Raw genomic sequence first — 26374 nt, 5'->3', positions numbered from 1 at the left:
TGCTGCCCCCTTCTGTGCTGTCCCACGCCTGGGGAGGGCTGGCTCAGAGCTCAAAGGGGTAGGTAGCAGGCGCTAGTCTAATCCTTGGGGCTCATCTGTGAAACCCAGTGAGCTCTGGAGCTTGGGACATGTACTGCTCATGGCATGTAAACACTCGTGGGTACTGCAGGAACATGGCAATAAAAGACACTGAATCAAATGTCAGTCTTCCTTCAATCCACGTTTAAGCCTTCTGATTATATCTAAGAGAGAGGGCTATTTGGTACAAATATATCTTTAACACTTGCCTCTCTTATATCTGGTAACCTCCTTTTATTAAAAAGAGGACAGATGGCCTTGGACTCAGGACCTTCTTTAGGGGACAGTATTTAGCTGGAACTAAAAAAAATTGCCACTTTTAAAAAATGATGTTTATTTTATAGTTGCATTTTATTTGTGGCAAATGCTACTGATTTCCCTTTATGGTAGTGAAACAGATTCCCTCAATACATTTTTTAAAAAGAGTGAAATTAAGGCAAATATTAAGTAAACAAGAAGTTGAGTGGTTTCAGTTTGTGGGGAAAATCCTGAAGGTGCTACGACTAGGGCTGGAGTTGGGTGACCTCCCCATCACTGGGGGGCCCTGGAAACAAGAGGGCAGTGTGCCCCCCCCCTCCGCCGACACTCCATCACTGTTCCAGAAATCATAGTAACTCAGCGCAGATTCCAAAGTACTTTAAAAATACCACTGTCTTCTTTTCTGTTTGAAAAGGAATAGATGTTCTTTGCAGAAAATTTGGAATATATAGAAAATACACACAAATATAGAGGACATAAAAAAAGGCAAAAGAAGGAAAGGAACAATCCCCTAATCTCACCAGAGAGATAGCCCTTGCTAATGCCTTGGTTTATTTTCCTTTAGTCTCTTAATATGCAAACAAACATACATTTTTTCCTCCTTTAAACAGAACTGTGGTTACAATGCACGTACAGTCTTGCAATCTGTTTTCTCTTTTTTCCGCTTATGATATTGTGAATGTTTTCCCATATCACAATTTTCTGTGGTGCTCAGAGTTTCATCACTGAGTTCAGATTAATCTGATACTATTAATTGAAGCTCTTTCTAGACTTTAGGGAGACTCTGGGCCCAAACAAAGACCCTAGTCTGCAGGAATTGACATTCTGGGTGCATTTGGATGGAATGCAGTCGCTCAACCAATCCTTTGTGGTTGGAGACATAGAAGCTCCCATTTTTTTTGTTTTTGTACGTAAATAATGCTGCAATCAACATTCTGGATCCTGACATCTTTTTTGCACATTTCTGTTTCCTTTGGAGAAATCCCTAGGAGTAGCACCACTGGACATAAAAATATGGGCCTTTCAAAGAGTGTTGACATGTCCACTTTCCTTTTCATGTGATTATTTGCCATCTGTATATCCTTGTCAGTCAAGCGTCTTTTAATGTGTTTTGCCCATTTTATAATTGGACTGTTTGTGTCCTGTTAACTGTTGAATTTGAGGGTCCTTTATATATTCTGAATACTAGTTCTTTGTTGGATGTGTGGTTTGCAACTATTTTCTCCAGATGTGGACCTTGTCTTTTTATCCCTCTTCAAGTGGCTTTTGCAGGCCCCAAATTTAATTTTGATGAGGTCCAGTCTGTCAGTTTCTTGTACTTTTCTTTTAAGTCTAACTGTACGCATGACTTAATAATAAGCATAAGAAGAATAAGAATGTGTATTTCCCGGGGACCTACTAGCCCCAAGTACTTGTTTAGGGTGGAAGATACCATGCTGAGAAAAATGTATGGTTCTTGCCCATACAGAGTTAGACAGGTAGTAAAAATGTAATTTTTGATATGTAGTAATACATATAATTTAATATATAGTATATTATTTATAGTATCAGTACAGTATGGTATTATATACAATATATTTTTATAGTATATTATTTAATATACAGTAATTATGTAATTGTGCTGGGTGAAAAAAGCCTTCAAGGGAAAGAGGAGGTATTCCAAGAAGGTGAAGTAGATGGCAAAGACCGCTTCCCTGAAGAAGGATAGTATGTGTGGAATGAAGAGAGTGAGGAGCAGACCCAGGGCCCAGTCTTGGAGTAGCAGGAGCTTGACGTGTTTGAGCGCTGAAAGGCCAGGGGAGGAGAGCCCTGCAGACATGGCCATTGGGAGGCAGACCAGGCAGGTGTGCCCCGTAGGCCTTGGGGGGGTTGGGACTTTATCTTGACACCAGTGGGAGCCAGTGTAAGGTTGCTTGGGTTGAAGGTCCTTGCGAGCCATTTACTGAACTTTGGGAAGAACAATATCGTATTCCTTGTTTTGGAGAAATCTTAAGTCTGCATTCATGTGAATAAGCAGACACTGAGATTAGTTGTTGACTTTATTTACAGATCCTGAGGTCTAGAATCTACCGCAGTTAAAAAAAAAATCATTTTAGAAATTTCCACTTTATGTCTAGGATATGCAAAATGGCCTATAAATTATGAGGGAGATACAATGGCCCAAAGGAAAATGAAAACAGCTCTGGCCCCCTCTGGTAAGTTCGATGGCATTAAGGATTTCCAGGGGCCTGAGGTTTGGTGGACATAGGAACTGGGGATTGGACTGCCTCTGTTCCTTATGCATAAAGTGGGGGCGGGGGCCTGGCCCTGACTGACTGACTGGCTCCGATGAGGCTTGGAAGTGTACGGGGTTCCCGGGTCTTTGTGGGGTCACCTCAAATTTGCTTCTGCATGTAGGGACCATTTCTTTGCACCTCGGACTCAGCAAAATTCTGGAAATGCTCGCTCCCTGGGAAATGGATCACCTTTCTCCATCTTGTTTGCTAGGCTAGTAGGAGTCTTAGGGCTGTGTTGAGACAAAAGGACAAGATTAAAGAATATAAGGGACTCCCAAGGGGCACCCGGTTGCCTCAGTCGGTGGAGCATGCAACTCCCCATCTTAGGGTTGTAAGTTCGAGCCCTATGTCGGGTGTGGAGATGCCTTAAAAGTAAAATCTTAAAAAAAAAATAATAAAGGCCTCTCAAAGGCATTCTGTGTACCCAGAATTCTCATTCGTAATGCCTGTGGGACACACATGCCCCATGTGACTACTCCTTAGTGGCACTGGCCCTTAACCCGGGCCTGCTGCCTGACCGATGAGGTGAGGAAGGCATTTCCGTGGCATAGAGTGTGTTTGGGACCCTGACAGTGTCCCCAAAGGTGCCTATTGGAAAATGGGGGCTAATATTTCAACAGTGGTTCCGTGCTGCCCTGGGATGTCCTCGGGGCTGTGCGAGGCCCCCACAGCATCCTCACCGGCTTCTGCGGCTCCCGCCCCCTCCCTGGGGAGAAGACGGCTGTTGGAACGTGCGTGAGCTCCTCGGAGGCCATCCACCCACCGAGCTGGCTCTCTGTGGGGGCGGGAGGGAGTAGGCCAGTTGTAACACCAGCTGTCAGCACACAAACTGCTTAATTCCAAAGCCACGCCACAGGCAGAATTGAAAACACCACACTTGAGTTAAAGTAAGCTCAGGAAACAAAAGAGAGGAATTTTTGACACACAACAGAGGGACAGCGGGTAGGAGGGACCCGGGAGCCCTAGAAGGGGGTCTGTCTTGGCGACGCCCGGAAAGCCTGTCAGACAAACAGGTAACCCTTCGCCATTCGCCACTGCCATCTTAGAATGACCAGTGTCCGTAGGCTCTCTGAGTCGTCTTTCCCCTTGCTGGTCTGACATGTGAAATGGGGCAAATTGTGGACTCAAGGAAGGTGCAGACCCACCTTTCTTTCAACTGTGTAGAAGATCTGAGAGGGTGGGCAAGAGAAGAATGCTAATGCCCTCCCTGCCTGCCTTCCCCTATGAGGGACAGGCTTTTCGTCCCTCTGCATCTCGAGGACTCAGCCCCTGCCTGTTCGGTACGCAGCTCCAAGCAGAGGGGACTGGGAAGCACTTAGATAGGCCACTTTACCATTCTATATATTTTAAAAGTAGACACAGCTTCAAATGAAATGCAAAACAGCAGCTCTGGGTGGTGGCAGTCCCCTTCCCTGTCACGGTATTTGGGATGTGTCTGAAATACCTAATGGAGAGGGAACCTTGAGTCCTTGAGTCTCCAGTGGAACTGGAGAGTTTCCTTTCATCTGCTGGGTGGGAGCGTAGGCCAGGGCCCATGGCACCATACCTTTTTGTCCATAATAAATTTCCCCCACCCTGTGCTCCTTTCGACACTTGACATTATTCCTTGGGCAGGTCCCTGTCACTTTACCATCCACGTTCATTCCATGGGCATTTGTAGGTGCCTAGCCTTGGTTCCCAGGAAGACCAGAAGTAAGACACAGCTCTCATTTATTTATTTTTCCTGCCTCTCCTTTTCCCTCCACTGGGTGGGCTGTGCCCATCTTGAGGGCACAGGTAATGTCTTATTCATCTATGTGTCCCCTGGGCAAAATAGAGCACCTGGCACTACGTGGGTACCTGGCGGACCCTGAGTTGGAAATGGCATTAGGAAGGCTGACCTTACTTCTCTCCTTCTTTGCTCTGTTGTCTTGGACTCAACATCCACTCTTTCAGCCAGCCCATTCCGAGCGCGTTGCCAGATGCTGGGGCTAGGTGATGCGGTGAAATCAGATGTGTGTCTCTCTCCTCACCATGGGTGGGATGTTTGGCTGTCTGGGTCACTCAGCAGGTGTGACCTGCTAAGCCCCCCAGATATGGAAGGAGAGGTGGTGGGATGGAGACTTAGGATCCCTGCCCCTCCCGAAAGGAGACAGTAGGCTTCTGGATTTCCAAACACTTGGGGGATCCAGTGTATATCTGGTTTACTAGTCAGGAAAGCCTCTAATGGGTGAGCCAAATGCTCAGATCTTTCACTGAAGAGTTTAATTTAGCTAAGGGATTCATAGGTGGGCACAGCCATTGCTCCCAAGGAGAGCTGAGTTATAATGCCAGGGTTAAAGCAAACTTCCAACATGTCTCCTGCTCTAGTCCCTCAGCCAGAGATGGGTCTCCATGGTGTGTCTATCAGGGACCAAGGCAGACTTCTGAACCCACCCTTGATCTCCCCTTTTTTCTTGATGCTATCCCTGGGAAGGATGGCAGGTTGTAGGAATAAAGCACAGGGATGTAGACCTGGGGAAGGGGAGCACATCATATTCTAGAGTTTATGGGACTTTCACCCTGTCCTCAGGGAGGATTCTGGAAGCACCCTGAGGCAACCCTCCAGCTTCGGCACCCCAAAACCTGCTCCTGGCCCAGACAGGGGTTTGCTCCCCGAGGTCCCTGTCTCCAGCCCTCTCGGCCATGTGGGCATGAGGCTTAGGCTCTGAGCTTCCTTCCCCTCTCCCCAAGGAGCTGCTTCCAGGAATTCTCACCTTCTCCAAACCACTAGGGGAAGCCCCTTCTTGCCTCCTCTGACTCGATTACATTGCTTCTTCTTTGAAGCTCAAAACAGAGAAGTACACTGAGGAGGAGAACTTATTTTTTCTCTCTTCACTCTGGAAGCCAGCCTTGATCCGAATGTTCCTATAGCAACATTAATTCTCCCAAGTTGCACCTGCTGTATGATAAGTGATATATATAGAAGGCCCAGTGGGGTCCAAGTACCCCATATGTGCAAGCGAATGAGTTAATGCTGCCTCGAGAATTAGCAATGTTCTGCTTCCTGATTTTCTTGCTTTCAAGCTACAGCCCGTGTTTGCTGGGCGCGCTGGATGTGGGGTTTGGGGAGCAGTAGGTGTGGGTGCATTTCTGGCAGGGACCCACCTCCACGGCAGAGGGAAGGGCGTTTGCAGAATGTTTGAGTCTCGAGATGGAAATAGACTTGGGGATGCCAGTGTCCTTCCTAGTCACCACTGAATGATTCCTCGAGCTCAGCTCTGGCTGCCTTGGCCTCCACACTTCTCTGACGGCAAAATTCCGCAGCACAGGCTTTGTGAAGAGTGTGGGAAGGATCCCAGGATGACGCGCTGGCAGACGGGGGCCAGCCGGGGCCGGCGTCTGATGCTGCCTGAGTCCTGGGGGTGGGGTGGGGGGAAGACGTAGGCAATCCTGGGCCAGGGTTTGTGCCTGTTGGTGCAAAATGCAGATTTCTTGGCTCTGGGAAGGTTTGGGCCCTTTGTGGGTCTTTGGGTTATTGTGTATATTGGGTAGGATATATGCAGTGTGAGTGAGAGAGTTAATGGCCACGGGGCCCCCAGGTGCCTCAGTCAGTTGAACATCTGACTCTTGATTTTGGCTCAGGTCATGATCTCAGGGTCATGAGATTGAGCCCTGCATTGGGGCCCCGCACTGGGCATGGAGCGTGCTTAAGATTCTCTTTCTCTCTCTCCCTCTGCCCCCTAATCTGCCTTGCTCTCTAACCTGGAGCCCACAGTCTGTCTTTTGCACAGAGGCTAATCCTGTGATGGTGAGATGCCAAGGGTAGGATGAGACCTTCTGAGGCAAATGGTGAGACGTACCAGCACCTTGTGTAGCTGGTGGCCCGTCTGCTCCAGAGCCCCGGGGCACATGGCTCCCTGTGTCTGTTCTGTCAGCTGTCCCTCATTGCCCCTACCCCCCTGGCTCTCAGGAGGCCTTGGCCGTGGCTTGGGGCTTCAGGCCACGGCTGCATCTCAGGCTAGAGCTTAGAATGCTGTCAACTGCCAGACAGCATCGCCCTGCTGGCTGCTCCCCGGTGGGGACTTGGGAGTTTTTCAGGAGTTACCTTGAAACCAGAGGGTGAAGAGTCCAACTCATTTCTGGCTGTTTCTGTTTCCTGCATTTAATGAAAGGCCTTTTCCTACTCTGCCCTCAGCCCCCAGATACCCTGAAGGGGTATAAAACTCAATAGACACAGAGATAAAAACCACTGTAAAAGTTCTTGGTTCTGAACCTTCTTTTATGGCCCCGTTTGGGAGTGTTCCTGGGAGACTGTTTTGGGACATGAAATGGTCCATTTGTCCCCTTGTAAAGCCGAGCTGAGCCTTGGGATGCCCTGTCCTCCCGCCTGTGCCTCTGGTCCTACCGCCCAGCAGAGGGCCGGGCACAGCCGTGGGGAACCTGCCATGGATTCCCTAGGGCAGGCATCCCTAAGATCGATGTGCAACAGTGAGGAGCGTGCCGGCACGCTGTGCTGGGGCTCCAGAGCCCGGGCTGGGCACTCTGCATGAAATTAGCACCCACCCAGGGGCCAGCCCCCAGCATCGCTGTGTGTGCCCCATCTCCCACCCTGGAGGCACAACCCCCGGAGACATATGCCCATGCCAAGAAGCCCCCAACCCGGAGCAGACGCATGGGGCTGGAAAAGATGTGGCTCAGCTCAGAGGTCTCAAGGCATGGTGAGCAAGCTCAGTGGTTGGGATGGTGGCCGGATATGGGCCGAAGCTCTTCTATCCCTCGCTTCTTTCCCCTTCCTCCCAATGACCAACCAGCTGGCCAGGATTCACCTCATGGAAGGGATGGTGAGGCAGAATGCAAGAAATTGCAAGTTGGTTCCTAATTTTGGGGGTTCAGAGGTATAGCGGTTTGCTCAGGCTGCTGTAACAAAATCCCGCAGACCAGGGGTTTGTGAATCTATTGTTCACAGTCTTTGAGGCTGGAAGTCTGGGGTGAAGGTGTTGGCAGGGGGTGACTTCTTCAGCGACCTCTCTCTTTAGCGTGTAGGTGGTTGTCCTACGTGGTCTTCTCTCTATGCGTGTCTGTGTCCTAATTTCTTCTTATAAGGACAGCCGTCACATTGGATTAGGGCCCACCATTAAGAACTCATTATAACGGGGCACCTGGGTGGCTCAGTGGGTTAAAGCCCCTGCGTTCGGCTCTGGTTGTGGTCCCAGGGTCCTGGGATTGAGCCCCGCATCAGGCTCTCTGCTCAGCATGGAGCCTGCTTCCCTTCCTCTCTCTCTGCCTGCTTGTGATCTCTCTCTGTCACAAAATAAATAAAATCTTAAAAAAAAAAAAGAACTCATTATAACTTAATAACCTCTTTAAGGACCCTATCTCCAAATATGGTCACACTGGGAGGTGCCAGGGGCTGGGACTTAAACATGAGAATTTTGGGGACATGCAATTCAGCTCAATATTCCTTAAGTTTGATTAGTGTAGCTTCTTAAGAAAACAATACAACAACATTGCAGACCCTCAGTAGTAACTTAAATTATTTTTTTGTGGCAATATTTATTATTTTAACATTACAAGATTTAGTGACATTTATTGAGTTCTCCCCTTGAGCCAGGTACTGTGTGAAGTGCTTTCCCTACGTGCTTTTTTTTGATTCTTATGACCACTCAATGGATAAAGATCATAATATTCTTTTTTTTTTTTAAGATTTTATTTATTTGTTTTACAGACAGAGATCACAAGTAGGCAGAGAGGCAGGCAGAGAGAGAGGAGGAAGCAGGCTCCCCGCTGAGCAGAGAGCCCGATGCGGGGATCGATCCCAGGACCCTGGGATCATGACCTGAGCTGAAGGCAGAGGCTTTAACCCACTGAGCCACCCAGGCGCCCCAAGATCATAATATTCTTGATTCCACATCTTACAGAAGTAGGTTAAACTCCGTATGCTTATAACTTGTAGACAACTCATATACAAGTTAAATATAAACAAAATGATAAAACCAATGAAATTCAAAATAGTGACATTCACTTAAGGGAAAGGATGATGATGTTGTTTTGCTGACGCTAAATTGCAGCTTGCAGCATTAGTCTAGAACTGACCCATATAACCCAGGTTCTTTGCAGATGAGCGTGCTTACATGTCTTGGCGGTGGGGTGGGCTGGGAGCAGGGTTGGCTGGACTTTTCCACCATTTTTCATCTGTTTGAACCATCACTGGTGCCAGGACAGGGATTCCTTCTTTTCTGGACCCCTTTCTTCCCTTCCCTCCCTCATTCCTTGTTGAAGAACCAATAAAGAGCAGATACGTGTTTCGCCTAACAACACATGAACGTTATACTCTAAGATCTGCCAAGATTAAGAAGAAAGGTTCACTGTGACGGTCTGAAGAATCTGAGCTATCTAAAATCTCAAACTAATACAGCATCTGGAAGATCTGACCCTGTCCCACACCCCAGCATGGGACGTGGATCCAGAGGGAGGGCGTAGGTTGGAAAGAAACCAAGAGAGCTGTAGCAGATCAGAGAAACCAGAGAGTGAAGATAGCAGGTGTCCAGCTGGGGCACTGAGAGGTGACTCAGTGGAGAGCAGCGTGGACATGTTATATGCTATGCCCTGCGTTCTCCTGATGGGTCCCAGGTCAGTCTGTCACAGCACACGCCCCCTTCCCCCACACCGAGGTCGGAGTCACTCAGGGCTTGCATGCCCATGAAGAGAATTCTAGAGTTTTAGTTGGCCTTCCCTCAGCGGCAGCGCTCCCTCAGCCTCCACCGCTTTAGTCTTTGATGACGGCAGAAGTGTGCTTTGATACCCACGGGATGCAAAACACGAAACCTGGCATGGAAATCACACAGTGGTGGGTCACTTACCTGATCCAGAACATGTTTACACTCATTGTGTCTTTTAGATGGATTTTCACCAATGTAAAATTAGTTAAAAAAAAAAAATTAAAAATTACCCCAAGCAGTTGTGGACCCCCTGAGGTTATATGCATGGGCCTCCGTTTGAGAGTCTTAGAGTCTGTCCAAAGGAGGACAGAGTGCTTCCTGAAGGAGCGCTAGCCCTAAGGCAGAGGAATTGGATTTTAATTCCATGGTGCTCTTCACTGGCTTGCGAGATTTTAAGGTAGAGACTTCATTCCTCCAGACCTCTGTCTCCTGAAAGATGGTGTATTCACAAGACGGTGGTGGGGGTCAAATGTGACCCTAAGGACACCCTAAGGACATAGTGTGCCTTTGTCAGCAAGGGTGGCCTGCCCGCCTGGACGGTGTGGTGCATGGTACTAGTGGAGTGGACAGCAGGTGCCCAGGGTCTGGGGCTGATCTTCCTGGTCCCAGGGTCTGGGTGTGGGGGCAGCTGGGGGGGCTGTTGGAGGTGCAACCCTGGTAGGGTACCCTGTTTGGTAAAAAGGGAGGGGTGGTTAGAACCCACTTCAACTACGATGTTTGACTCAAAGGGCAAAGGCACTGAGTGATGGCTTCTGAGGAGGGCAGGACTGGTCCTGAGGCAGGGCTTGGGGGCGGAGCACAGAAATCCTGCTTTGTACTCAGAGACTCACCCCCCCACCCCCAACGCCCCAAGGGCCCAGCTTTTTTGTAGAGCCCTTCCCCTGCTGGGACAACTGGGACAGAATTCCCCAACCAACTAGGGCTGCAGAAGGCTCTGGGAGTGGGTAGGCATATCTCCCTGGAGGTAACCTTTGGAGTCTCCATGAGTAGGGTAAGCAGCTTTGGTTCCCTTCAGTGCTGGAACACAGGCCAGAGCTGTGAGTCCACAAGGCTGTGTGGGCTGGAAGGGACCCTTAGTGGGAAGTCGGGTGTCTGGAGAGGGGAGAAGGCAGGCAAGATGAGGCTACAGAGGTGGGTGAAAGCCAGAGCCCTTAGGTAGGGCAGGGTCTTGCCCTCACAATAAGACATGGTTCACCGGATATTCTACTCCTTTTGATGTGGACAGAATAGATGTAGGTCCTAGATTAAGAGCCTGCATGTCCTCCTCTGGCCAGCATGGCTTCCTTCTCCATCTTTCTAGAACTTTCTTGGCTCTACCTGCAGCTCCAACAAGGACCTGCATGGGTGGGGGGAGTCCAGCTCATTGCCATCCACTTGGTTGTCACCCAGCCTCCCAGGCTTTGTTAGACCCAGCTCTGAACGTGTCCATGTGCCACACGCATGTGTTTGTCATATGTAAATAGGTACAGGGTGTGTGTGTGGGGTGTTGGGGTGGGAAGGCCCAGAGGAAAGGACTGGACACCTGTGCTTGGGTCAGGTATGATGGGAGGTTTTCGGGGACCAGCCGGCAGCAGGCATCATGTGGTTAGTCCCTATAACCGCAGGGGAGCTTGGACATGCCCTCCCCTTCCTGCGGAGAGTCTCTGCTCGTGCTGTGGCTGGGGCTGTTATCTTACGGAGCCAGGTGGCTGGCCGGATGTATGTCTGTTGAATCAGAGATGCAGAATGGGGTCCCCTAGCCACCCTGCTTCCCTCTCAATATGGGGTGCTCTGGACCCAGCTCAGGACAGTTTCCAGCCTTGATGCTGCTGGGGTCTGGAGTTGACTTGGTGACTCCGGGCCAGTACCACAAATTTACTGTTATTCCTGTTTGGTAATTAACACCCTCACTGCTTGCTCCAGCAGCAGATGGGAGAGATTTAAGGGAATATTTTAATCTGAAATCTAGCAGCACGGAGACGAGAGTGGCATGGGAGACGGGGCTGCGAGCGGCATATTTATTGTCCGAGGCTGACCGTCCACCCGAGTGAGTTCTGTTCGTCACTTCAGACAGAGAGCTCATCACTCTCCGTGTTTATGATTTCAATGCCTGTCCTTCAGCGGGGTTGCGGTGAATTAGCTCGGTGCCATTTTCTAAAATATCAGGCATTTTTATACATTAGGTAGAGTGAATGGCAAATACTTGATGTAAAGTCTGCAGTTTTACTCCATAACCAGATTGTAAAATATGAACTGAATTAATCATAACTGCGAAGACTAATGGTACGTTTTCTCTTATTTTATCTTTAGTGCCTTTCAGATCATGTTTTAAAACCTTCCACGTCTGGCGTTGGGAACGCAGCCGCGGCTTGGTGCTGGATAGCAAGAGGCAAAGGTCAGACCAGAGGCTGTACAAATATTGCGTGCTGGATTTATTGTTTTAATTAAGAGTGTGGCAGTTCATCATAAACTGTTTATGGCGTTTCTGCACAGTGCAGCATTTTGAAATCAGCTGTTTTAATGAAAACATAATGTCATATCTGTCAAAGTTCTAAATATTTTGAAAGTGAAATATGGAAACAAGAACTTTAATTCTGGGTTTACTGAGATTAGCTCATTGAATTGCTTTTAAATCCCTTAAGAGGGTCCCATCATGGGTACCACATGGTTTCGTGTAGGTGACTGGGAAGAAAAAAAATTCCAGGAGGCTCTCAAGCTGGTTATTTAATAGTGAAAATACAAGTTGAAGGTTAATGTATCGAAAAACAAAACCATTACAGTTGGCGTTGGGGTTTGAGATTAAAGATGCAATCATGGGTGTGCAGGGGGCTTGGTGCCCAGTTGTTTGGGGAGACCTGATTGTGTCGAGAGGGAGCCAAGAGCCTCCCAGGGCGGGAGAGAAATGGAGGCACCCCTGTCCTTTTCCAGTGGTGAAGCTGCCACATTGCCGTGTTTGCAACTAATTATTTATAATGACCTCAAAGATGATGAGGTTTCATGGACTTTTCAGGCTGAGCAGTTTGCAATCCTAGTAATTCCCTCTCATGGTCGCTGGGCATCTGTGTAGACATGTCAGCCATTCCCGGTTACATTTGTTAGGGAGTCGGATAAAATATTTGTCTAATCTGGAAATTGTATTTTTAGCTGTACCCTCATTGGAAACAGAAATTAAGCTTGTCATTAGATGCCGGGCCACAGGAGTTGACTGAACAGGGTAATGTATGTTACATTCTGTGCTATACTTGGTCAAGTTTCATATATATCGTATTCCACATTATTTTATTAACTTTAATATCTGCACTTCCTATTACCAGACATGCCCCTCATTCAAAGCACAGAGGCACAGTTCTCTAATCAGAAGTGACAGGCTATATACTTTCTCTCAGCCATTACTCGGTAGCCTAGAGCAAAGAACTCTGTTTCCTTGAAAATGTTTTGAATTGGGTTATTTTTATTGAAGTATTAAAGTAATTCTTCAGATTTTAGGCTATTATTTAAGTACTTTTGGGAGAATACAATAACCTCCGGATTCTATAGGCTTTGTTACTTTAACAATCCGAGCTGCTAAATGCATCTTTTTAATGCTGGTTATATAAGTGTCTCAGAACTCATCTGACCAGCGGAAGCTAAGAGCATGCAGGTAATTATAGAAAATTAGTAGGCTAAATTAGTTTAGGAAAGCACAGAAGTATAATATTTAAACTGCTTGCAAAACAGAGGCCCTGCCTGCCAGGTTTGCAGTGACAAATTAGTATTTCTCATTATTTTATCTTTGTGTTTTTTTGTAATTTGGTTGAAATAGCCAGTGGACTGGTTAAGTAAGCAAGCTGAACTGGGCACAGGGTGGTATGTTCTGAGAACGGACCCATGATTCAATACAAATTCTGATCTTAGTGATACAGGAGGCCCCAACAGCAATGGACAGATTCCGACTGTGAGTGTTGGGCAGGAACACCCATGGTTGGAAGGGACTGCCCTGTTGGGGTGCTTCTTGGGTCAGAGGTCAAGCCACAAGGGTGCCTTTCTGGAAGCATCTCCCTTTTACCAACAGAGAGGTGTAAAGAAGAGACGATTCACAGGTATGCCCTGAACCAGTGTGCCCGCGACACTTAGATGGGGGCACAGTCTTACCGCACTTTTCATGCCCAAGGGTGAGTGTGTCACCAGAGGTTTGAGTAGGAGAACTGGATTTCACTGAGAGCTCCATACTCACCAAACCACAGTCTTTGGCATGCTGTTTGTGGAACCCTCCCTATATTGTTCTCCTGCCCTGCCCGGAGGGGCCAAAGAAGGGGCACCATTGGCTCAAGACCAAGTTAGCAAATGGTGGAGTTAAGACTGGAACGCAAGGTCAAAGTCAAGATACTTCCACTCTTTCATGCCATGCTATCTCCACTGAATCAGTGAGAGAAGTTCCACCTCATTTTTTTTCTTTTGTCGAGTCTCAGGGTAGTTTTGTTTGCAATCGGTCATTTCTGATGTGACCTAGAGATGATAAGGTATCAAGAAGCTTTGGGGAAGGATAATTTGTAATACATGGCTAAGCAAAAAACAACCCCCCCCCAAAAAAACCCAGTGAGAAAAGTGAGCATTAGACCATTGGAAAAAGAGCTGGACCCCGTATCCTTCTCACATATCCATTAGAAGTAACTTCCCAGTGTGGGAAAACTAACAAAATGAACCAGTTGCTAAGTGCAAATCGAAGAACCCAGCAGGGGATCCGAGCTGCAAGGTATCCCGGGGAACTGTTGGAATTCATCTAAAAAACAAAATTCTGGCCAATAATCTAGCCGTACTGCTGTGGGATCAAGTATATAGAACCCAGAGTTTCTGAAACTTGGTAAGAACTTACATACAGGAGATGAGGGAGGAGAGGTTAAAGCAAATGGGAATACAGGGGGCATTAAAAGCAATGTGGTTTCCAAAGCAACCAGGTAAACATCAGATAGAACCATTTGGTGACTACTCTGGGTGCCATGGTTCTAGTCATTGAACCAGGTCATGTCCCAACATGCTAAAATGCTGGTTGTGGATATCATTTCTACTAACCTGTATGTGTGCACTCGCAGTGCACAGTTTAAAATTCATGAAGTCTTAGGGGCACTGGGTGGCTCAGTCCATTAAGCATCTGACTTCATGTCTTGATCTTGGGTCCTGGGATGGAGCCCTGTAGTGGACTCTGTGCTCAGCGGGAAGTCTGCTTGTCCCTCTGCCCCTCCCTCTGCTCGTACTCTTTCTCTCTCAAATAAATAAATAAAATCTTTAAAAAAATTCATGAAGTCATAGATCTTTATGGTAGCCTGTTAGAGTGGCATTGCTACCCCCATATCATAGATGAGGAAATGACTTTGCTGTAATCTCTTAGGCCAAGGAATCCAGTTAAGCAAAGCATAGTTTAGTTGGAGACAAAGGGAGGAAACAGTTTTTTAGAAAAAGTGCTTGGAATGACCTTCATTATATGTACTGCTTAGGAGCTGTCTTCCTTCTACAATGATCGATTTTCTGTGAAATCATTTGTTAGCAGTGGTAGAGACAGTGATGTCCACCAAGCATTCCTCTCCGTTCTCCCAAATTTCCCAGCCTCCTTGCAAACACAGAGGGTGTGTCTTCTGCTGGGGCAAAGGGCTGCTTCCAGGTAAAAGCACAGAAGAGCCTGTGTGTGGCCCATCATGGCCTCTCTGGCTTCCTCTGCTCATAGAAACCTATGCTGAGATGTAGGCTGGACTGCTGAGTCACATGGGATGTAGCACAGCTATCCTGGGAGCCTCCCAGACTCTCAGTGGGTTTTGTGAGAGTGGGAAAGTAACATTGCTGTGTTAAGCCACTGAGATTCTGTGGTTGTTTGTTACAGCAGCACAGAACTATCCTATCCTGGCTGACACATCCCTCTAGGCACCTGCCTCGGCAACTTTTCCGCTCTTTCCAAAAGTGGAGGCTCCTCTTCCTCCTCCTTCTACCTGGTTGACTTCCCATCCTATTGGGCTTAGCTCAGTGATGACTGATGCCATGAAGCCATTTGTGATCTTCGTATTAGGGATGTGGTATAAAAATGAATTGTATTTTTTATATAGAAGTCATCATTGGCTCCTCCTTGTTGAAATTGACTGTAACAAGTGGTTGGAGTGTCCACTGGAGGGTAATTTATATTTATTTGAGCTGCCACCTACTCTTACTTAGTTTGCATAAACTCTCCGGGACGGAAGAGGAGTCTCCCCGGACCCTGTTTATCTTGCGAGAGTAAGATACTCTAGAGAGTGGGTCACTCCTCACGTGGACCTCCCTCCATCCCTTTTAGCGATGAATAATCAGTCATCAGGAGAGGGGATTAAAAAATAGATTTATTGCTATTTCTGAAAGTCAGAACTAGAGGATGAGTAAACACAACAGATGTATAAGAACGTAAGTAGAAACACTATTTTACAATAACATGTACTGGAGCACATTTATGTACTGGAAACTATGAAAAATAGCTCTCTTTAAATGATTTAACATTTGCTCTTCCTTATATACAGTCAAATTTCCAGCGGGAGAACAAAGATGTGCATGGCTCTCTCGGCCTTCCTGCATGAAAACCCTTCCTTAAAACCTTCTGGAATGCTCCACGAGAGCCAGTGTGTGGTTTTAGCAGGATACAGGGACAGTCCTCAGTGCACACATGTATGCACATCCTGTCTTCCTGACTCCCTTCATGCATATGGGATCCTTACTTATCAGGGGACCCTATGGACAGTCAAGCAAGAAAGTCATTTGGAATAAGGCTGTTAATGAAGTTCCCTTCTGGAGAAAATAAGGGAGTGTGCCTTTGCATGAGGAGATCTATGTTCTGTGTCTGCAATGGTTCTCCTGTGAGAAGTCTGTGTTCAGGGTGGTTCTGGATAAGTTGTTTCTTCTGTTGATGGGCATGCAAAGCGTTAGTTGAAAAAAATCAGCTTTTGCTGATTTTACAGCGTTGGCCCTTTTTGTCCAGAGGCCTCATCAGGTGGGCCATGTGGTTGGCTAGATAGGTAATATAGAAAAGGATTCTCATAAAAGGTGCTGATCTAGAGATGCCTGTATAGCTCAGTCAGTTAAGAAGCTGACTCTTGATTTCAGCTCAGGTCATGATCTCAGGGTTGTGAGACTGAGCCCTGCATGGGGCTCTGTGTTGGGCATGGAGCCTGCCTGAGATTCTCTATCTCCCTCTCCTTCTACCCCTCCCCCCACCTCCTCTTCTTAAAAAAAAAAGGTGCTGATCTGGACATCTAGGCATACTTTAAGGTCCTTGAAAGTAGATGATATTTGTAGTGTCTTAAAAGTGGATTGGTTGGAAGGGTATTGCTTTGGGGTTGAGGAGCCTAAAGACCAGGAGGACCTGAAGCTGACAGAGTGACCTCTGGAGTGATATGGCCCTACAAAGTATCACAATGGTGCAGAAATGAAGAGCTGGCTGACGGGTCCGGTTTGGTTCACATACTGGGGATGGGCATCTTTTTCTAGAAGGAACCTCTTCTTAATGCATAAGCTGCTTGCTTTGACATCTGGGTGGACTGTGTAGTCTTCTTTAATTTGGTTGAACCCAATGACTGGAGAACATAAGGGAACAGAGTGATTTGGAATAAAAGATGAAGTTGAGGACCCTGATCTCACATCCTCTGTTATAGTCTCTCTTTCACATTTGCTTCTGGGCAAGGCTTGGATGCTGGAGGTCTGGTTTTTATGACCCTTCCCCTCATCCTGTCTAACTAGCCAAACCCTCTTTCCTTAAGAAAGCGACCTGAGGGGTGCCTGGGTGGCTCAGTGGGTTAAAGCCTCTGCCTTTGGCTCAGGTCATGATCTCAGGGTCCTGGGATCAAGCCCTGCATTGGGCTCTCTGCTCAGCCGGGAGCCTGCTCCCCCCTCCCCCCGCCTGCCTGTCTGCCCACTTGTGATCTCTGTCTGTCGAGTAAATAAATAAAATCTTTAAATAAAAAAAAAAAAGAGAAAGCAACCTGAATGAAATGTGATCACAAAAGTCCCCTCAGAAAAATAAGCACAGAATTTGCAATATTTGGGAGTGAGAAGTAACATGCATGGCTCGTAATCTTCATTTTTACGTATGTCCAATCACAAACCCGTGTGTGTGTATTTTCACGTATGCACACCTGGAATGCCTAAGTTGAACTGCCGCGCTTTGGAAACCTGTGACAGAAAAATAAGATCACATAGGTGTGCGCTGGTTTTTTGTGGGTGTTGAATCTCTGGTTTCAGTATTACCGAACTGGCTTCTATCTTTCCTTCTTCCGCAGTGTGGCACTGAGCAACCTCCGTACTAATGCAGTATTAAGGACCGTATAATTAGCCACCTTAATAAATTTTTCCAAGAGGATAGGCAATGTTTGTCTTTCCTCAGAAGAAAACATTCCTCTAATAGTATTCTGTGGGAAGCTATGGAGAGAACAATGCACAGAAATATCTGGAAATATATTAAGATATATGTGCATATATTGGACATTAGCACCATACACTAAGCATATTGGGAATATGCTTCAAAATATTTCAAACATTGTTGACCTTTGTTATATAATCCCAGGCTCGGGGAAACATATTTGCATAGACTTAGCAATATATTGTAAATAACTACATAGGACAGTGTGTATTTTTCCTTAAGATGCAGTATTATAAGCAAGACATTAAATTATGCCTATCAGACAAAGCAGCCAGATCTCGACATTTTTTTATAGCGCATTCTATTGGGAAGACATCCCTGCTTCTAAAAAGCACATGCATTAAGAGCCTGATTCATGTGGTGACATGTGGCATATCCAAATGCATTATGGATCTCTCAGGAATAAAAACAACATAGCAAAACCATCACCTTGGGATGTTCATTGAGTGAATATTTTACAGACACACTCCTTTTATATTTATATAATAATTTAGTGTTATGACAATTTTTTTAGCAGAGTTGGCAGTTTTTCTTTTTTATAATGGTATTATATTTGTGAGCCTATTAAGTGCATATGGGATAAACTACAGAAAAAAGTATTTTTCATAATTCCTCAGGGTGCTTGTAGCAAAAAAAAAAACATATTGGTTTAGAAAAATGTTAATAAAAGGTCAAGCAGAACTTTCCAATGCTTAGCATGACAGCGATGGCAATTTTGAGGCCTTTTTTGAATTGTATATTGAGGAGACGTGGGGATTTATGGGGCTTCTAGGAGGAAAATGGCACCTAATGTCCTTTCTGAAAGGGAGACTGACCCTTTGGCAGGGCTTGTGAGTCTTTAACAAAGAATCACAACAGCGTGTTGCTTCCCCCATCTGCGTCCATCCCCTCCCCTCAATAATGAACCTGCTAGTTTCCGGCTTGGCCTGGGTCCCTAGAAGCCAGCAGGGCTGGGCTGCCAGCATCAGGGGCCGCGCTTGGGCACCTCTCTAGCTGGGCATCCTTCCAGGAGCCAGGGGTGTGCGTGGTGAAAATTGGGATACTTCTCCCCTTTTCCATCCTCCCAGGAAGAAAAGCACAGCACTTCTCCAGACCAGAGGCAAAGGCAGGTGCGTACAACAGCCACCCGCAGAGCAGCGGTGTCAGTGGACGGAGGCGTGACCGTGGCCCTCGAGGGCTGCCCAGCGCTGCGTGGGTAACCCATTGCTCACGCCGTCCCCAGCTTCCTATGTCTCTTGCAACTGGTAAGACATCAGGTAAGAACACGGAAAAACTCTGCATTTCTTAATCTCCAGCCCCCTACTCCACCCCCCCTCCCCGCCCTTTTCCCTTTCAAAGAACTTGTAAAAATGCAAAAAATAGAGCATGGTTATTTGGGAATTTTTATTTAGCAGTTGTCTGAATTTCAGCATGTTTCAGGCAAACCTATACACTGTGATTCCAGGCCAGCCTTAGACGACACTTCGTCAAAATAGAAACGTTCTCCGTGCAGAAGTGGGCAGAGTGACGGCCTTGGAATGGATCCCACCTGGCTCCCCAGCAGCACGAGCCCAGGTGTCCAGGTGCCTGGAGCGGCCGGACACAGTGTCCTTCCACGGCCGTTAGGCGGTGGACCTCTGGAAAGGTGGAGAGAAGTCTCAGGACCCACAGGACATCGGTCACACATTTTCTCTGGAAGTGCCTGATTGTTCTCCTGAGGCTTCACTTCATCTATCTGGTCAGATATTATCCTGCAAATGACAGCAAAGGGCTGCAGAGGGTGGGGGTGGGGGGCCCTGGGTGGAGGTGGAGCCTGGAGGCTGTCATGCCCTTGGAGCAGAAAGGAACAGCTCACAGCACAGCTTTGGGGGCTTTGTCCCACCGGTGGTGCTCATTCTGGGGTTCCTGGGCACCCCTTCGCCGAGGCCAGGTGTGCGAGGGCTGGTGAAGCACGCTGCTTTTGCCTTTGTGGGCACAGAGACGAATCCAGCCATCACTCCAGCGAGTATGGAATGTCCCCGCGAGGACACAGGGCTCAGTGCCATGACGGTGTGAAGAGGTGGGGGTTTGGCAGCTGACGCGGGCTCGTGCTGTACCAGCTCAGACCCTGTTTCTACTGAGAATTTTGAGATTTTTGCTCATATCAATTTTTTTTCACGTCAATTGCGATTTTTGAAAATGTTGCACTTACCTTGATTGTTGAGTTTTTTGGTGCCTCCTTAAAGTTTGAGGTGAGTGTCTCACAGTCCCTGTTGCTGTGGGTCAGAGACTAGGTCAGGTCTGGGGTCAGGGGTGGTGCTGGAAAACATGCCTGAGGAAGGGGAGGGGGTGGTGATCTGCTACCAAGTGTGTAAGTAGCAGGTAGTCAGGGATAAAATTCCAGAGAGAAGAGACCGCACACACTCAGTTGTAGATGAGGAAGAGGGCTTGGTGTGTTCAATGTGAGGCAGGAGCTGTGTGGGATGGGGGCAGGGGGAACTCCCAGTCTTTAAGATCTAATGACCCCCTCCACCCCCCCAGCAGGATGCCCTGTCACTTTTGTCTGCGGCCTGCTGCCCCTGTCCCTTGTCCTGGCCTGGTTTCCAGAGGCCGGAAGTTTACGGCCTACTCCTTCCAGGATGTGCCCTTGCCTGCCCAGCCTGTATGGATCTCTGCCATCAGTCCTGCTAGGCTAGGCTCATTAGGGCCATGTGGCCCAGGGCAGTCCACATTGCCACCTCCTCGGGGATACCCCTGTAGCTTGGGTCTCCTCTCTCCACACTCTCTGTGCGCTCCCTGGGCTGGAACGGCTTCGTTGCCTTTTGTGGTGATCTCCTCAGGCCTAAGTATGGCAGGTGTGGGACAGGCCCTCAGGACACCTTTGCCCATCTCCAGCTGGGCAGTTTTGTCCTTGGGTCCCTTAGTGGAGCAGCTCGAGTGAGAGCATGCTGAGTTAAAATATATTGTATGTCTTTGGTGAGCCTGAGGGTGATGAAGGTCATCGAAGGGGATGGGTCAGCCCCCGAACATATCAGTGGGTGCAGGAGGTAGCCCCAAATTCCCAGAGTTCTGCCTAGGATGGGTTTGGTATTGGTGCAGGGTCTCATCCTTCCCTTTCCAGCTTGGGGCCCCTTTCCTAGTCATGGAAACAGTGAGACAGAAGCTGTTCCCAGAGCATATGGCTTGGTGGCAAAAGAGCAGGGTCAACGCAACTGATCCTTTTGTTTCTAGTAGGTTCCACACTAATCTCGTGGAGGGAGCCTGGCTGAGGATCTGTTTAGGAATCTAATGTTGGGATTTAAAAAAATGTTTATTAAATGTGCTTATCTATTTCCTAATTTATCTCACCTCACATCCCTTAACCATTTTTGAGATAGGAGAGGAGGTGTCCCCTGGAGAACGGGAAGTCGCTTGGAGCACAGACACTGAAATTTAGGGCTGCCTTTCCCTGCCTGCAACCACGAGCCCTCCCCTCCCTTCCGCCCGGGGGATGGTGCATTGCTGAAGGTCCACAGCTGCTCCTTGGCTCTGCACTCAGCAGGGACTCATCCAGCAGCCAGTTCTGGTCCCCCACAGGGAGGGGCAGGAAGCCCAGGGCTAAAGTTCAGGCCTCAGGTGTGATGCTGATAGGCATATTCACAGCTTTCCACCCCCTCCCCCAGTCCCTCCCTGCTCCGGCCGGTAGCAAACACGGCTTCTCTTAAACATTGCACGGTGATGCCTTTAGCCGCCTGGCTAGTGAGGCGCTCCTGTGCTCATTATGGCATTAGAATCCAGGGACAAGCCACCAGCTCACAGGTGGACGGACAGAGACCCAGCTTCGTCCAAGTTTCCCTGCAGCCAAGTGGGTCGTGGTGGTCAACTTCCTGCCTCCTGGCCTTGGCTCTGTGGCGGGTATCCGAGGGTGGCTCTGCGTCAGAAGGGCGTGTCCTAACTCAGCAGCACGTGGACAGCTCGGGTCTTTGGGAAGGTGATTGGTTCTGAAGATACACGCCCCGCCCCCTCCCCGGCCGTGGGCGTGGCCTTCTGCCCGGCGGAGGCGGCCATGCTGGTAAGCAATGGATTCCGGCCCCTGAGCTCTGCCCGGAAGTGCCGTGCGGCGTTTGGATACGAAACGGGTCGAGAAACAAGCCACCGGAGTGTGTCTACCATCCCTTCCACTGTCCTCTGTGCTTTCTATGTGGAGCGAACACTGGTAAGTGTCTGCCACGTGACGGGCGTCGTTCGGAGCACCAGGACAGAGCCATGGCGTCCGCGTCTAGAGTTCAGGGGCTCCCAGAGGCGCGTGCCCGCAGACCACCCCGGGCGTGCTCCCGCTGCCCTTGGTGGAGGCAGTCAGGGTGGAAAGGGAAGGAAGGCCTTCGGGCTGTGTGCCCGGGCTGCCTCCGTGTGGTGATGTCTCGGGCTGGGCTGTGGCTTTCGTGAGATCCTGGGGGCCCGGGCCGGTCAGATGTCCACGGTCAGCTTTGGATTTCACTTCCTAGATCCTTCCATGCCAATCACCATGGATCCTGGGTTGTCTTTTCTGGTGGCACTGCACCCTGAGGGCTCTTTTGGGGATGCCCTTTTCTTATCACGTCTCTTAACTTGGGACAGATGGATTTTCGGGTGGCTGGGAATCCTAGCACCTCTAATCACCCTGGTATGTCCTCTCTGGTGCCTTCACAGCTACTAAACCAGGTTGTCCCTGGGCCTTTGGACACTGACTGAACTCCTGAGCTGTCTCCCCCAGAAGGACCTCCCTCTCTTCCATCCCAACAACATGGTCTTCCCTGCCAGCTCTGGCTTTGGGTGAGGATGATGGAAATCACAAATTCATCTCTGATCTATTTGCTTAGAGGGGATGGACCCTAGTGTCTGACCCTTAGGAAGGCACAGGACTAACCTCACACTGTCCCCAGGGCCCAGCTCCCAGTTCCCCTCTCCTCCCCTCACCCCAAGGGGGCTTTCTGGGTACAAAAGAACAGCTTTCTCAAGCAAGGTAACGCGGACTGGGGCAGCAGTACCCAGAGAAATGGGACTTTGTACCAGGAGAGGCAGAGACCTCCCGTAATTGGGGAATACCAGATGACCTCTGGAACAGGCCCCTCAATTTAGAAGAATAATTTTAAAAACAAATTTTGATTAATTTTTTATCATACAAGTGGTGGTAATGATTTTTAAAAGATTTCGTAGGGAAAACATAGACTCCCCCCTTCCATGTAAATATAGTGGTCTCACATTGGAATGCAGGAGGAAGTAAGTCACAGAAATCCATTAGTGATCTCCTAACCCTGAAAAAAGGTGTGAGATCCCACATATTGCTCCTTTATCACATGGGGCACTGGATGCAGGAAAACTTCTGATTCATATTTTGGGGAAAGTGTGAGTTCTAGGCTGGACACAAAGTAAGAGGAGATGATTTCCTTTCTCTGTTTAGCCACTAACTGGTCAACATTTTGGTTGGAACCAAGGCCAATTTGTAGGATGATTTCTGGCCTGGGGAGGGATGGGGGATGACGTATCTTCAGTCATCCCTCTTGGCCTGGTTCTCCTTTTTCAGAAATGTCCAGATCTACTGAGAGATGAACTGTCTAAGCATCCTTGTTGACCAGGGGCCCTGAGAAGAAATATGAGATTCCACCCCCCGATGCACTCATGGTTGCTTATGAAATTGGAAAATGTGGGGGCCGGTGCTGCCAGCCTGGCATGAGTGAGGGCGCTCCACCTCAGGCCCAGCATCTGCAGTGGCCTCATGACGCAACTCAGAGTCGCGGTGTCTGGGGGAATGAAATTGGATCCCGTCCTTCCCTTCTGCACAAAATCCTCCACTGGTCCCATTGCAATTACACCCAGGAGAAAACCCAAACTTCCTACTATGGCCCAAAAGGTTCTCCAGGATGCTGCTACTCATGCCCTCCCTCGGTGTGCCAGACCCCACCTTCTGCCATCTTGCTTTTGCTGTTTTTCTTGCCTTCTTGCTGTTCACCCTCCCACACACTCTGGCCTTCCAGCTGCTGCTGCCTCTGTCGGAAATGCTTGCCCAGATGTGCGGTGACCTGCTCCTCACCCTGCTCGGGTTTCTCCTCTTTGCTCACCTCCTCAAAGCGGCCCTCCCGGAGCCTGTCCCAGGGGTAGCTCCCCTCCCCAGCTCTCCCTCTCAGCTCCCTCCCTCACCCTGCTCCCTCAGTAGGTTCAGCCACAGGGCAGGGCTGGGCAGATCATCCCAGCTCTGCTCTCTTGCTTTGTTCTCCATCTCTCCAACCTGCAGCTCCATTAGGGTTTATGCCTGTGGCTCAGCTTCTAGAATGTACCTTTAGTCTGAGTATGCATCTGAGCATATTCCATGAATATATGAGCAAACACCTAAATGCACCGCCGACGGGAGTGTAAATCAGTGCATTTCTAGGAAACCACTAAAAATGATTTTTCTCATTAACAATTGATAAGAAATCATTAAATGTGGAATGTTAGAAAATACCAATCAGAAAAAATATTAAAAATTACTTACAACCTCACACACTATTATTATTTGGAGGTGTACCCTCAGTTTTTTCTATGCATGCAGGATGCACAGTTACATTGTTTATAACTTGCCTCTTATTACTTAACAGTATATTATGATAAATCTTTAAAGGTTAATAAGTACAATTCTAGAACATTGCTCTTGAGGACTCTTTTGTATGGAGAATTTATATATATATACATGCATATCTATGTACATGTATGTTTACTTTTGTGTTGTTGGACATATGATTTGTTTCCCAAAAGCGATGAGGAGCTTGAACTAAATCTTTATACACATCCATGAGTGATTCCTTTGAAAGTAGAGTTTTTGGGTCGTGCATTTTGATAAATTACCAAATTACCCTTCATAAACATTACCCAACTTATCCTATCAACCAGTGGTGTCGAAAGGGTTCATTTCTTTGCCCTTGACAACGTTCTATATCATTGTTTCTACCTTTACCAATACAGGAGCCCCAGTGATCTCATTTTTGCTTAAATTTGCATGTCTTTGATGACTAATAAGGTTGAGCATCTTTTATATGCTTATTTGTCATTTGTATTTATTCCTTCATGAGTTGCTATTCATGTCCTCAATATAATTTTTCTTGTTAAAATATTTCTTTGTTATTTGTTTCTAAGAAAGCTTTATACATTAGGGGAATTAACCTTCTGCTATATGTATTAAATCTTTTCCCCTGATTTTGGTTTACCTTTCAACTGAAAAACTGCATTTTTCACAAGTGGACATTTTAAATTTGTGCAATTCAAATTTAGCTATCTAGTTCCTGAACTTGGAATTGGATTTAGAAAAAGCTCCCCCATCATAATTTATATAGATGGTATACTTTTTTGTTTCACTTAAAATTTCAAATCTTTGATTACTGTAAGATTTGCTTTAATATGTGGTATCAAGCAATGTACTAATTTTATTTTCTGGATGAGTGGCAGATTGTACTTATTATGAATTAGTTGTCCTTTCCTCATTGGTATGAAATGCCTTTGTGTTAAAAATACAAATGTATGCATATGTGGGTCTTTCTGCACTTTACTTTGTGCTTCACTTTTTTTTTTTTTTTTAAATGTAGGCTCCACTCTGTGTGGAGCCCAACACAGGGCTCAAACTCACCACCCTTGAAATCAAAAGCTGAGCTGAGATCAAGAGTTGCGTGCTTACCCAACTGAGCCACTCAGGTGCTCCTGTGCTCCACTGTTTTATTTTATTTTATTTTTTCTAATTTTTAAAAAAGATTTTATTTATTTATTTGACAGATCACAAGTAGGCAGAGAGGCAGGCGGGGGGGGGGGGGCGCGGGAAGCAGGCTCCCTGCTGAGCAGAGAGCCCGATGCGGGCTTGATCCCAGGACCTGGGATCATGACCTGAGTCCAAGGCAGAGACTTTAACCCACTGAGCCACCCAGGCTCCCCTGCTCCACTGTTTTAATTATTGTTGCTTTCTGCAACGTATTTTAAGATCTGGTTGAGCAAACCCTGCTTCTCTCTCTCTTTTCCTTTTTTATGACAATATTTCTTGGCTATTTTTTGCTTCTTTATACTTTCAGTGAAATTTGAAATCAGTGTGACAAAATATCAAGAAAACTTTGTAGGAGTTTTTTTGGATTTGCATTTGGTTGAAAGATAAGATGGGGGAAGACCGTACCAAGACTTCCTGCAAAAAAAAGCAAGTGCTTTTATTACTCGTTTGAGTACAGTTTGATGTTCACCCGTCATTTCTTGTAATATTCTGCATATAGGCATTACGCATTTAGAAAACAGCAGTGTCATTAAAAGCCTTAAAAATGTTTACCTTCTTAGTAATTCCACCTCTGATGATCTAAACAATGTGAACAAAAGTTCATGCATGAAGATTTTAGGTACATTATGGGGAACAATTCAAACATTAGAAGCGCTTTCAACAAACAGTGATTGGGGGATGGATAAATAACTCTTGATACAGTCACAAGCTGAAATATTATGCAGCCCTTAAAAAGATATTTGTGGAGATTACTTTAGCCTTAATGTTACATGGAAAATCATGATTGGACATTGCGTGAACCCTTTTATATTTTGTATGCGTAGCTTCTGCACGCATCATAGAAAGCTCATAGGGTAAGACCAGAAATATGTGCTAAGACATAAATGAGAGGGGTTATATTCGTGAGAGGGGTAATGAATGGTGGTTATTTTTAACTGGAGGTTTTCTGGGGTTTCTCACCTTTCTGTGGTTTGTATGTATTGATGTCCCGGGTGGAGCG

At 47.3% G+C, this 26374-nt stretch overlaps 1 protein-coding gene and 1 long non-coding RNA gene across 4 annotated transcripts in view; both read left to right on the top strand.

The window, feature by feature from the left end:
- The window catches only part of LOC308357974 (uncharacterized protein), a 72859-nt gene extending 53016 nt beyond the window's left edge, over positions 1-19843 (top strand). Inside the window, exons 2-4 of the mRNA XM_080827908.1 lie at positions 11582-11666; positions 18743-18931; positions 19120-19843. Of these exons, the coding sequence (XP_080684034.1) occupies positions 11582-11666; positions 18743-18931; positions 19120-19130 (285 nt within the window). The 3' untranslated portion in view covers positions 19131-19843. The remainder of the gene's footprint in view (positions 1-11581; positions 11667-18742; positions 18932-19119) is intronic.
- Positions 19844-20095: 252 nt separating this feature from the next.
- Positions 20096-26374, top strand: part of LOC308358579 — a 74751-nt gene continuing 68472 nt past the window's right edge. For 2 of the 3 annotated variants that reach the window (XR_013968325.1, XR_013968326.1), the window contains exon 1: positions 20096-22424. This is a non-coding gene — a long non-coding RNA (uncharacterized lncRNA). The remainder of the gene's footprint in view (positions 22425-26374) is intronic. The other variant, XR_013968324.1, reaches the window with a different exon arrangement.

Source organism: Martes martes, assembly GCF_963455335.1.
Source record: "Martes martes genome assembly, chromosome: 17".
In the NCBI taxonomy this organism is placed as follows: Eukaryota; Metazoa; Chordata; class Mammalia; order Carnivora; family Mustelidae; genus Martes; species Martes martes.
Note: the sequence above shows the minus strand (reverse complement) of the source record. Positions and strands in the feature narration are given on the sequence as shown.